This window comes from Dermacentor andersoni, chromosome 2, assembly GCF_023375885.2.
Source record: "Dermacentor andersoni chromosome 2, qqDerAnde1_hic_scaffold, whole genome shotgun sequence".
Lineage (NCBI taxonomy): Eukaryota > Metazoa > Arthropoda > Arachnida > Ixodida > Ixodidae > Dermacentor > Dermacentor andersoni.
In genome coordinates this window covers 133,783,928-133,796,408 of record NC_092815.1, presented here as the reverse complement: position 1 = coordinate 133,796,408, position 12,481 = coordinate 133,783,928, and the positions used below count along the sequence as shown (strand labels likewise).

At 44.8% G+C, this 12,481-nt stretch overlaps 1 protein-coding gene across 1 annotated transcript in view; it reads left to right on the top strand.

The window, feature by feature from the left end:
* Positions 1-1,520: 1,520 nt before the first annotated feature.
* The window catches only part of LOC126540996 (photoreceptor-specific nuclear receptor-like), a 40,308-nt gene continuing 29,347 nt past the window's right edge, over positions 1,521-12,481 (top strand). Inside the window, exons 1-3 of the mRNA XM_055076497.1 lie at positions 1,521-1,584; positions 4,833-4,973; positions 8,324-8,419. Coding sequence (XP_054932472.1) covers positions 1,521-1,584; positions 4,833-4,973; positions 8,324-8,419 — 301 coding nt within the window. The remainder of the gene's footprint in view (positions 1,585-4,832; positions 4,974-8,323; positions 8,420-12,481) is intronic.

The window sequence follows — 12,481 nt, the reverse complement described above, 5'->3', positions numbered from 1 at the left end:
GTGGCCGGTGTTGCAACGATACGGGGTGCGACATGTTGGTGCGACGCAGGAACCAAGGAAACCATTGCTGCGCAGAAGGAACAGCACTCTGGCAGCTACCGGGCGTCTCGCAACGATGTTGTGGTGACCAGCGCCGCCAGCGGCGTTGTAGACGACACGCGTGGATGGCGCGCGAGAGAAACTACTGTACGCTCAGACCACTGTATGTGTCATGGTGTGGCATGCACGTAGCCGCAAAACAGGAACGCCACATTTTGTGCGCCCAACGCTCATGCCAGCAGCGGAACGCAAAACGCTGCTGTCGTTTTTACAGCGAAGCGCACTTCGCGTCTGTGAAGACCTTCTGACTCTCCACTGTCGTGCTGAGCGTGCGCTGTCCACGGAGACAGCACAACGGCGGCGACGGCGCGCACTGCACGAATGCGCCTGAAGTGTTCGTATAATTGCGACGCGCGTAACGCTTACTTATTCATGACATACGGCTGGTTTTGTCCTGTAAAGCGTGCTCCGCCACAGCAATAAGTATTGTGCGGAGAAGCTTTCTTTGTACCGAAGGATGGGCCCGGACATTACGCAAACAGATGAACGTATAGTTCTAAGAAGAACAAGAAAATGTAGGAAGATTGAAATAAATAAATAAATAAATAAATAAATAAATAAATGAATAAATAAATAAATAAATGTCGGAGATCGCGGAATAACAATGCATAACAAATAAAGGACGCTGGAGCAAGGCCAGAGAACTTCGTAAGCATGAATCCTTTCTTTCTTTCTTTCTTTCTTTCTTTCTTTCTTTCTTTCTTTCTTTATTTATTTATTTATTTATTTATTTATTTATTTATTTATTACTTGAAGAGGGTGCTTGTAAACATTTGTTGGAGAAGGAATAGGACGGGCTGCGTGATTGGAAAGACCACTTCTAAGATGGAGAGATAAGATAATTCATTATGGACAATGAAAATATGTCAGTGGATGAACGTCAGATTTAGCGGTTAATGGCCTGAATGCTTGACTTTGCTTTCGAAGAGAGCAAACAGCATTTTCTAAACTAAACAGCTGCCTGTAAGAAGCGAATTACATTCTCCTTTTGGCGTTAGATCTTCAGATCTCTGTGCCTAGGGTCTCGCCTGAGCAGGTCGCGCTTTCAGTTATTGTGCGCAGACTGTTTAACGTCCCGCACTTCTTTTTCTTTTTTCTTTTAACGCTTCCTCACGCTTTAGCCCTCCCCTACGCAAATGATGACACGTGTTCTCCACGTTCGCAATCCCTGCTCTCGATCGCCGCTCGCCCTTTCGCCTTTCAAATCGAAACCCACTCCCTCCGCGATCCCCGTCACAGCCTGATCGCGCGACCAGCGCGAGCGCGCAGCGCGTAATATTAATGAGAACGGAGGAAGAGTCCCGAGTGCTCCTCCTATCGGCGAAGAGGTGAGCCTGACTTCTGACCAATGGAGAGCCGCGACCGGCGACGCAGTCGCCATGGCAACCGCGCCGCGGTTGGCCGGACGGCGCCGTCGCGGGATGCCGCCTGATATCTGCTTCTTGCATCTCGGTCGGCCTCACCCCGTCATCCCGCTGACCATGGGTGAGTACCACGCCGATCACTTGACCGCGCTCGCCCCAGTGGACACCGGCATTGCCCGCTTCTTAGTTACTTTTCAGCTTCGAAACTGTATAGCAGACACCCTCGCCATTTTAATCATCAGCTGCTAAAATAACGGGACTTCCCGCCTTTGACATCTCTGTGACCTAAGTGACTCTTGTTTGTCAACTGCTTCCATATTTTGCTTACGGTTCGTTAGGAAAGTGTCGCAAATTTGGACTGAGTTACGCTTTATTTTGGAGGCTTTGTGCAGCTTTTTAAAAATTTTTGCCGGCTGCAATGTGTAAAAAAAAGTACTTTATTAAAAAAAAATTTTTCAGAATGTCATGCAGCACTGTATGAAGATGTAAGCGAATATTTAAAGTGCCTGCCGAGAAGCTAAAATCTATGTTTAGAAATCAACACAATCATTCATAACTATAGAGTTTACGATATTCATAAGTATTTTTAAATATTTAGATGTACTTAAACTGCATAAGGATTACAAAGCTTACGCTAGTGCTCGAGTTACATATTGCCACATGTCATCACATATGAGCCTTCTAGGCTTGAATGTACTCGTATGTTCTAGGCCGGGTGCTGGTAAAAATTTTTACTCCGAGCTGCCCTTTTGCACTTTGCCCGCGACAAAATAATAACCGGAAAGCTTTGACACACGTAACTTGTGCGTGGGGGTCACGTCACTATTTCCTTTCCTTGCGAATTGTGTAATTCAAAACACTTAAAACCCAAAGAAAGAAAAAAATAGATTTTTGACAGAGCATTGCATCGCAATTTGCGAGACCAGTTGGTGCATCTTATTTTTTTAATGACAAAGAAACTTCGATTCTTCTCATTCACGGACATAACGGAATTTGATTTTTTTTTTATTTACAACCTAAAGTGGTGGTGATACTACTGCCAACCCAAATCATGGTCAATGACTATTTCTTGTCCTCCTCCTCTCAGTTGGAATAACATTGTGAAGTAGCTTAGCAGTGACGTGCTCAACACATTGTCATAAATGCACAAGAACGTTAGTGGTTGTAACGAGAGTTGCTGAGTTCACGGATCGGGCAGCTTATGTGAAAGGCAAGTGTTGAGGCTTGAATCACAGAATTATCGCAACCTGGCGTTAAACAGAATAAAATGGCCTTATCTTGCTTTGCGGCGTCTGTTATTAGCAACGCTAGCCCTAAATCTATGTGGCAATGTAAGGCTTCATCTTCAGTTCCCGATTTACGCGAGCCTAAGTCGTCTCGAGCAAAGGCCGATCCTCACAATTTAGTGACAATCCTCACAATTTGGTGACATCAAAACATTGTCATCACAATCGCCTTGGTTCACACGCGTAAGCGATCCTCTGCTAAAGATGTAATTAAAAAAACAATAACAATAAGATTGATTTAACCTTGTACGTTTTCGGATATGATCTGTCGTTTCTGCACAAACTAAACCTCGTACGCCAAATTATTGAAAGTGAGCTAATAGCCCTCCTGTATGCTCTACGCATTTAGGTTCTGAGGTCGTCTTTTAACAATTCGGCAGCTTAGTTGTTTTTCCAGAAGAATTTTTTTTTTACACATTTCATATCGCTTGCATCTAGAAATAGATTAGTTTGCACAGCAGAGCCGCTGGGCTAGTTCGGAGGCTGCAGCACTTCACTGCTAGACAGAGGTCGCGGGTTGGATTTCTAGCCGCAGCGACCACATTCTGACGGCGAGAGATACGCAAAGAGACAGTATGACATTTAAATTTCGGCGCACACGAAAAAAAGTGATGAAGAAGAATTCTGAGAACTACGCACTTATACTTTGCCGTCATTAGTTAATCGAATATATATATTTTTTCGAATGCGTTTGCTTCACTGCTACAATGGGAAAGGCAGGAGGGGAGGCTGACGGGTCAGTGTTGTTTCATCAACCTGAATTTTGTGGTAGAACATTACTGAAGCCACCACTGACGTGATACACGAGTATCCCTGCTTTGACACATTTGGTTCGTGCAATAGCTTGTTACATACAATGGAGAGGAAACCATTAAAAGAAGAAAGAAAAAAAGCATATGCTACGTCTTCATTGGCCCTAAAGCGGACGAACGCGTCCGTCTAAACCTGAATAGGCCGTGTTCTCTTGTAATACCGAACGTTCTATTATTTTCTTGTCAATGCGAGAGAAACGACAGCTGCTTGTCAGTTGGTTTCTCTTTCAATGAGGCTTACAGACCACGCCTTTGGAAAGAAAGAAAATGACTCAATCTAGGTCCCGCCGGCGGAGCAGTTTTCTATGTTGTGAAAGCATCAGATAATACGAATGCTTTAATTATAAATACCGTGCGCGCGTACACTCCTACTCCTGTGAAAGCATCTGGCATCTCGGGCTCTCCGACTATGCTCCTATGTCAGGCGCGTTCGCGAAGCCAAACAAACGTATTGTCGGTTGCAACAGTTTCCAAGCCAAAGCTCTCAAGGCTCACTGACGGTGCACTATCTTTTGAGCGTAGAGCCGTGTAGAAGCACATAGGTCTCTACACTGTTACATCAGCCCATATCTAGTGAACACAACGCTTACGCGTAGAGTTGGTGCTCCCTCGAACGCGTTGACTTGGAAACATTTGCTCTAGTACAGTGCAAGTACACCTAATCCGAGACCTACTATAAACGCTAACATGCGGCTAAGTGCGAATTTGTGGACGTTTATGCTTTCGTGAGAATTAACTTTTGAAGTGCGGACCCTGGTCATACAGTTGGTACGCGCATGCTTCTGCTTTTATTGCGTTTAATTTTCGCGTTTTCTAGTGACTGTCTAACCATTTTCGAGGTTCGACCCTGCATGTGGTGCTGTCTAAAACCAGCAAAAACAGCTCGGTGGTACTGGTTATAATAAGAGCGTTCTCACATTCTTCCGTCGTGGCAGTTACCGTTTTGAGACGCTGTCGTTGAGACGCTGCGGCACTGGTCGAAGACGCTGACGCTGTCGTTGGAGACACTGCGCCACAGAGACGATCGCAGACGCTGCGAGGGTTTCCGAGCTGATGCTTGAGGAAGTAGCGCTTGAAGTACCCGTTTTCTTCCGCGCGTACGGGTAACGCATGACTCTAAGGGGAGCGCCACCCCATAACACATATTGCAGAATAGTGCCGCAAATAACCACCTCCCATTGCACGATAAACGCATTCTTGGATAACAAACGGAGCTGATTCTTTATAGTTTTATTTTCTCTCGTCCTCCTTATCTCTCTATGTCTCCCTAGGGCGCACGCTTCCAGTCCCCGTGCCGTGCAAAGTGTGCGGCGACCGCTCGTACGGCAAGCACTACGGCGTCTACTGCTGCGATGGATGCAGCTGCTTCTTCAAGCGCAGCATACGCCGCGGCATCGTTTACACCTGCATAGGTGGGCATAACGGCTAGCGCTCCTCTGAGCTTGACGCGAATGTAGATGCTGGGGCTTGTTGGTACGGTGGAGTTAAAACACTTTCAAGAGCAATAGAGGACACGTATAGTACAAAGCGAAAGGAAAACACACACACACACACACACTTCAACAAATGACTTTATTGCGGAATGGTCATAGTTTGTTTTGGTGAGTTGTTTTGTTTTGCAGAGAGTTAGCATCGAAGTTAGCAATTCTGCGTAGCCGCTCCTTTCGTCCATGCCCTCTAGTGTAATCGAACGTCTGTTTAATGTAACTCTTATCTGCTCACTAAAAGGAGGCAGAAAACTGTAATGGGAAAAAGTGCAGAGGGGTCGGCCGAAGCAACTTTGGCTCTTGCCTGCTGGCCAGAGCGGGTGAGAAGGGGGAAAAGGAAAGGTAAAGGGAGTTTGTCCCCGGTTTAGTGCAGAAAGGCAAGTTCTCTTCAACGTGCTTGATAAAACAACTAGAATGTCGGTACACTATAAAAACAGATGCGTATGGCTCAGCACTCAGAAAGAAAGTCTGCGTGTAGGACCTTGCGAATGCAGTGCTTCAGTTGCTACTGAAGTATACAGGCTTACATGATATACGTACTTTGAAAGTTTTGCTTGCGACCCGGCGCACCTAAAGTTCATTCTCTCCTTTCTCATTTTGCAAGCTTAACCCCCCCCCCCCCCCCCCCCTCCGTGCAGAGCACTTAATTGCTTATATATATGTAAGGAAGCGCTCTGCATTCGTGCAACAGATTTATATATATATATACATATATATATGAGCAATGATTATTCCACATGTTCCATTCACGTCTCACAAAGTAACTACGTCGTTACGCGTACTGCTTCTTCTGAAGGACAAATACTATCACCAAAAATTACTGCCACTACAGGGCGAAACTGATTGTGCAAATCGAATCGTGGTTCCCATTCGGACTTAGAAGGCTTTATTACAGCTTCCTGTCTCTCGGTTCGCGTTTGTGTTTGTGTCATTCGCAGCACATTCTGTCTAAGATGCTGCCGAACCAACTTGCCCCATTCATCTCCGTTCATTATTAGCCGCGCGCTCACAGTCGAATTTCTTTTTCCGCCTGCTCACTCAACAACCCCCTTTTTTTTCCGGGAGGCTGTGTAAGGTGACGAATTAAAGATGTTAGGTGGTGAAAAAAAAATTGTGCAACTTTTCTTCTTACTATTGAGTCCCTCGCAGCCTCGTAGCAGTTTCACAGAACACGATCGGTACTTGATGAAAGCCAAGGTTCGCCACAAAATGTAATGATAAACAAAAGCACAGCCTACACGAAGTGCTAGTTATGCAAGATCGGAAAAGCTAATAGCCCAATTTGTTCCTGTAAATAATCTGATAAAGATATAGAGAACCTTCTCTTACACTGTAACAGATACAGCCTGTCGTTAAAAGTTGTCAAGATTGCTTATTCTTTATAGAAGATTGTTGTCGCTGGAGAAACTCGTGGGTGCATTGCCAACAGAAAAATCCCAAATTCAGGCAGTACGTGCATTTGTGGAGTTTCTTGAGGAAACGAGAATTGCAAGAAATTATTATAGACTTAAAATAGTTTGGAGGATGTAGAACTTCTTAGGAGTATAATATCCATTAAATCAGACATGTGCATTGACGTTTGCGACACTTGGGACAACAGAGATCCCACAATGTGACCTTGTATGTCCATTGGTCATTGTACGTTCTTATATTAGGGTTTACGTCATATTTTCGTTATGTTCTTTTTTCTTTCTCTTTTTTTTAGTTTCTTCACGCAGCCTGTACTGAACTGGTGTGCTAGCTTGTGAACTTGTTAACTAGTAGTTTTTTGTGTCACGAGTTGTGAACTACACACGGGAACTCCTTTCTGAGTTATATTGAGTGCTCATGTTTGTATTGCATGCCGAAATAGAGGAGCAGCCGGCGCTTATATGAGGCGCGAACATTTCTTTACACGCATTTAATAATAGTGAGAAAACATTGAGAGGCACAAGGAGCTTTGCTCGAGTTGGCAGAAAATAATCGTCACGAACTAATGAAACGCAATACCTATAGTTAGTTAACGCAAGATGTCAACTTTTCAATAAACCATTGACAACAAGCTTGTATTTATTTATTTATTTATTTATTTATTTATTTATTTATTTATTTATTTATTTATTTATTTATTTATTTATTTATTTATTTATTTATTTATTTATTTATTTATTTATCAGTGCGCTTCTAAAGCACTGCCACCCAGAGGTAGACATCCTGGTGCGGGAGAAAGTGCGGATAACCGAACGTGCGTTCGGTTATCTACCGGTTATCCAAAGGGGCGCAGTCGCACGTGCCCTTGCCCAACACTGCGCTAGCGAACTGTCCTCCGGGAGGAGCCCGCGTCTTGCAAACTCTGCCAAACCCTGTGGGGCAAAAAGGGGGAAGTCTGGGTCGCTTGCGGAGGCAGTTTTCCATGCGGCATCACATCGCACCTATATAGGGGGTGAACGCCCTCATGTTGGGGAGAAACAATCTTTTCTCAACGCTGAGGTCCTGTAAAGGCCGAACGGGAACGAACGCGCTTGTGCCTGTGTTAACGGTAGGTGCCCCATAGCAGCTCTGGTATGTTTTCTACAGCCGCGAAGGATGCTTTGTATCAATGTGGTCTGTGGTTGGACAAGAAGCGCCTAGAGACCACGCCTAGGCGTCTCGAAGCCCCTTTCGGTACGCGAATCCCCACCAGTAGCCGAGCACCATGCCGGAGAACATCCCTTCCCGCTACAAAAATCGATGAGTTTGATGCGACATTGGAATTCGAACCCAGTACCGCCGCATACAAGGCGGATGCTCTGCCACTATTCCACCACATTATTTTAGTTTAATTAAACTGAGTTTGTTTAATGTAACTCACGATCCGTTAAACACCACCAATTGGGCAACTGCCGCACTTTATTTTGTTTTGAATCGAAATAAATCGAAATGCACAGTGCAGAAATCGCGGCCACGTGGCAACGCTGCGTATATTATACAGTCTGTTGTGAAATTATATATGAGAACGAACTGGTGGTTCCTCACCGATATTCCCATAACGCACAGTCCCTGGCACACTTCAACAGGGAAAGATGGCTCACACACTGTATGGAAAGTGCGGTCATGTGGGAAGACAATGTCGAAACAAGTCCACAAAGTAACTGCACTTTCCCAGTTATCTCTGCGCCACATTCCCCCAGTCCTGACATTTACACATCCCCTCCAGACTTAACGAACGAATGAGCATTAAATTTATCTATGTATAAATAAAGTAATTCGTCTTATACTCATACTCAACCTAACGGTAATTTTGTTTCATTCTACAGCCGGCAACGGTAGCTGCATTATCGACAAGGCCCGAAGGAACTGGTGTCCCTACTGCAGGCTTCAGAAGTGCTTCGCTGTTAGCATGAACAAGAACGGTAAGATATATAAAGTTTCACGTTTAGTGAATGCTTGTGAACTCCGTGGATGAAGTGACCCTGTAGTATGTATAGGCGACGTAGCTGTTCCTCGGGCTCTTCTACATCATCTCTTCATTGTAAGCGTGTAGCGTCAGCACCTTCCTCCGGACTTGAGTTTCACGTAATGTGGCATTGGAGAGTACTTAAATCTGGCATCTGCCAATCAGAGGGGTGGTCGTGCCAATTCACCGCGTGACCCTCCACATCGGAGCGTCGCCTGCAGCTTGTAATCGAGCCCTATCTCGAGTGCGAAAGCACGTCTCGTATATCTTCTATAGTCCCAGCGCTATAGTATTGTAAAGGCAGTACAGGCAGCTTCCTGAGCTGCGCGTCACGTGACTCGGCGGTCTGGGACAACTCATGCATTTAATACGGTAGCATCGGTCTAGCGTAGGTTACGTCGCGCCACATGACGTGCTTGTCCGGAACAAGTCTAGGCCTAGAATGTGTTGGCTGTTATAAGGTGTTGGTGATGGAAAGTGTTGGCCCCAGCGTAGGGCGCGCTACACATTCGAGATGCGTCAAAACCATCGGATTACGCGTGCGATGCTCTACCAATTGAGCTACCGCGGCGCCGTTTCCCATCCGCTTTCTTGGGTATTTATATTTCCTATTAGAACCCTGGGAGTGTTAGGCAGCGCCACCACCCACAAACCTTGGCGGCGGATGTGGAACATCCTTTCTGCCGCAGGCGTCACGAGGACGCGTAATGCGAAGGTTGTGGGATCGTTCGCCACCTGCGGAAAGTTGTTTTTTCATCCACTTTCATTGCCATTTATTTGTCGTTTCTTTATGTCATTTATTAAGCACACGTAATTTCCCCTGTTGTCCTTGGTAGTGTTTGTTGGCTTCTTATGATATGATCAATATAATGTGCCGCTCTTCAACGAACCACTGTCACGCCAACTTGGGTCATTGGGTATGTGCCACAGGGTATGTACCGCTCTTCAATTACAAAAAAAAAAAAACACAGAAATCCTTCGAAATTCCTCCAGCACTGAGCGGAATCGAACCCCCGTCATATATATGTTTAAACAACCTGGTCTGAATACATATTTAGTCCGCGGTATTCGTGCCGCCGCAGCTAGATGGCGAGGAGTGCCTGTAGAGGAAAGCGCGAAAGAGAAGCCCAGCTACAGCATACGCCTCATAGATAACGCGTATCGGCGGCGGAAATGCGGTGTGTCGGCGCATTGCTTCAATTCTAATCGCATTAATGTCGACGGTCATCCTGATGTATTTTCTGCCGGAGTGGGTGAGTGAAAACTTTATTGAGCTCTGGTAATTGTGTTTTCCTGCGGCTGGGTCGGATTCCTCAGGGTAGTCTTCCTCCTTATGTCTTCCCCGGATGTATTCACCCGCTGCTTCGTCCGTCCGTCCGTCCGTCCGTCCGTCCGTCCGTACGCCCGTTTGGCCTTAGCCGAGCAACAGAATGGTACCTCGAGTACACGAAATGTAGGCTGCAAGTAGGTAATGACCGGAACAGAAACGCTGAGGAAGTGCCGATAGCTACAACGTTCCAGAATATACAACACGTACGTTATTTTCAATATAAGCGCACATTAACGGCATTTCCTAATGTGCGTCCATACCAACTACCCCCAGGAAACGTTCTGTCGCAAGTGACAAAGTAACCACCTCCTATATCTGTCTAAGGGTGATGCTTTTGAGTGAATGACCGGCTTTAGATTTTATGATAAGGAAATCGACGTTTCAATTGAATTAAATCTGCTGGATAGAAAATAGAGCGTTGACTAAATCAATATCTTTAAAATCTGACGCTTCCTTTACTAAGCCGAATCTTAATCCAGCCTTTGCTTAGATTTATCAGCATTTAAGTCTCCGTTATCTCGTTTTAACTCTTCGGAAATGCATCGAGTAAGCGTCCGGATAGAAGTAGCGATGTGTCGCTACACAGTTCATGTTGATAACAACATAGATAACGATTGTAGATTTCACTTGCCGGAACTCAGTGGCTTTTCTAACGTTCGAGAGCAACACAAAGCTGTCCCGCCAGCCTCGTTACCAGTCAAAGAATTTATCTGATATGACATCCACCGAAAAATCAGTCGCGTCTCCACATGGGTGTGCTCCGTGCTTAACAGAACAGTGTTGTCAGCTGCCGAGAAGTGCTTGCTATGGAGTCTTCATGAATGCCTACAGGTCTTCTATTCCTTGTTTTCTTCTTGTGCCGTTGTTTTCGATTCACCGCACTACATATCATTCCATGATAATCAACCAAGCCCACATTTCCACACTCGTTGACTTCAATCAATCAATCAATCAATCAATCAATCAATCAATCAATCAATCAATCAATCAATCAATCAATCAATCAATCAATCAATCAATCAATCAATCAATCAATCAATCAATCAATCAATCAATCAATCAAATGTTTATCATATTGCCGAGGAACCGCTACAGAATTCTCGTACTGGTGCACTTAAAGTAATACGCTAGACAAAATGTACAGAGAAGAAAAATGTGGTAGACAGAACAACGTGAGATAAAGAAACAAATCGGGAAACAGAAAAAGAAGAGGCGGGCGTAAAATGGAGTTAATCATACAACATGATTACGTGCGGAAAATTGCACATGATCAAGAAGCTTTTAGCGCAATGTATAATGCCATGGACAACCTTTTAGAATTACAAAAGGTGTGATTTAATACATCTTGATTTTAGATGTGCGAGTTGAGGCATATTCTAGAGTGCTGGACTATGGTCGCCACATTAGCAAAAGCGGTGCTTGAAATTATTCTGGATGCATTCAATGAGGTCAGGATTAGATATGCACGTTCTGGCCCAAACCACATGCGTACTCGAGTAGTGGAAGGCACACAGTAGGATACGATTTCAGAAAGGCAGCAGGGGATTGGAATTCATACGGTATACGATAAACAATACCAAGAGTTCGAAGGGCACGTTGTTTCACATATTTAGCGTGTGAAGAGAAGCTTAGCGTTTTCTCAAAGTACACACCAATATTTTTCATTTCATCAACCCTGGGCAGTGGGACATTCCGAAGAGTGTATGTAAGTCGCACATGGTGTGTTTTCTACGTAAAAATTAATACCATAGTTAAAGGTAGCTTTAATTTTTTGCACCAGTTTGAAAGTGAAAAACAAATGTCTATTTGGAGGTCAGTGCAGTCGTGAACACTGTTGACAGACTTAAATAGCGTTAAGTTGTGAACATATAGAAGAAATGAATGTTGATTGCTGATGAAATTAGGGGGGGGGGGGAGTCATTAATGAATAGCAGGAAGAGAAGAGGGCCAAGAGCAGGTCCTGGAGGAACTCCGCTAGTGACATCATAGCTGAAAGAATTTTGTCCATTAATGCCAACGAAGCACGATGTATAGTTTAGGGGATTTGATACCGGGGCAGTGATGGAAGAAGGTATGTCCATTTGCGTGAACTTCGTGATAAGGAGCTCATGGCAAATTACATCAAATGCTTTACTTAGGTCAAATTGTCCGTTAATGTGTACCACACTGAAAGCATGGGTAATAAATGTGACCAAGTTCGTTGTTGTGGAGTGCCCTGCCACAAGGTCATGCCGTTCGTCTAGTAAAATGTTCTTAGCACTAACAGAAAGCAGGGAATGCAATACAAACACTTTTGACGCAGCGCAGAGCATAGATATAGGCCGGCAGTTAGCAAATTCACTTCTAGCACCCGCTTTGTGTACGGACACTACCCGTCCTACCTTCCAAGCGCTAGGAAACGTACTAGACTTTAGGGAACTGTTGAAGATGCTTGCGAGAACAGGGACAAGTATGCTTCCGTACGTCTTAAGCAGTGCGGGAGCGATACCATCAGCGCCACAAGAAATGGAAGATTTGAGGCGCTTCAAAACAAGGTCTTCATTGAGTGATAGCGTACACACCGTATCAGAGTGATAAGGTAGGTTGATTGAGGTAGACGCATCTTTTATACCAAGTTAACAGAAATGTTCGGCAAGGGCATCATCAGTGTTTGAGACAACATCGCAATTTTCATCGACAAGACATGCA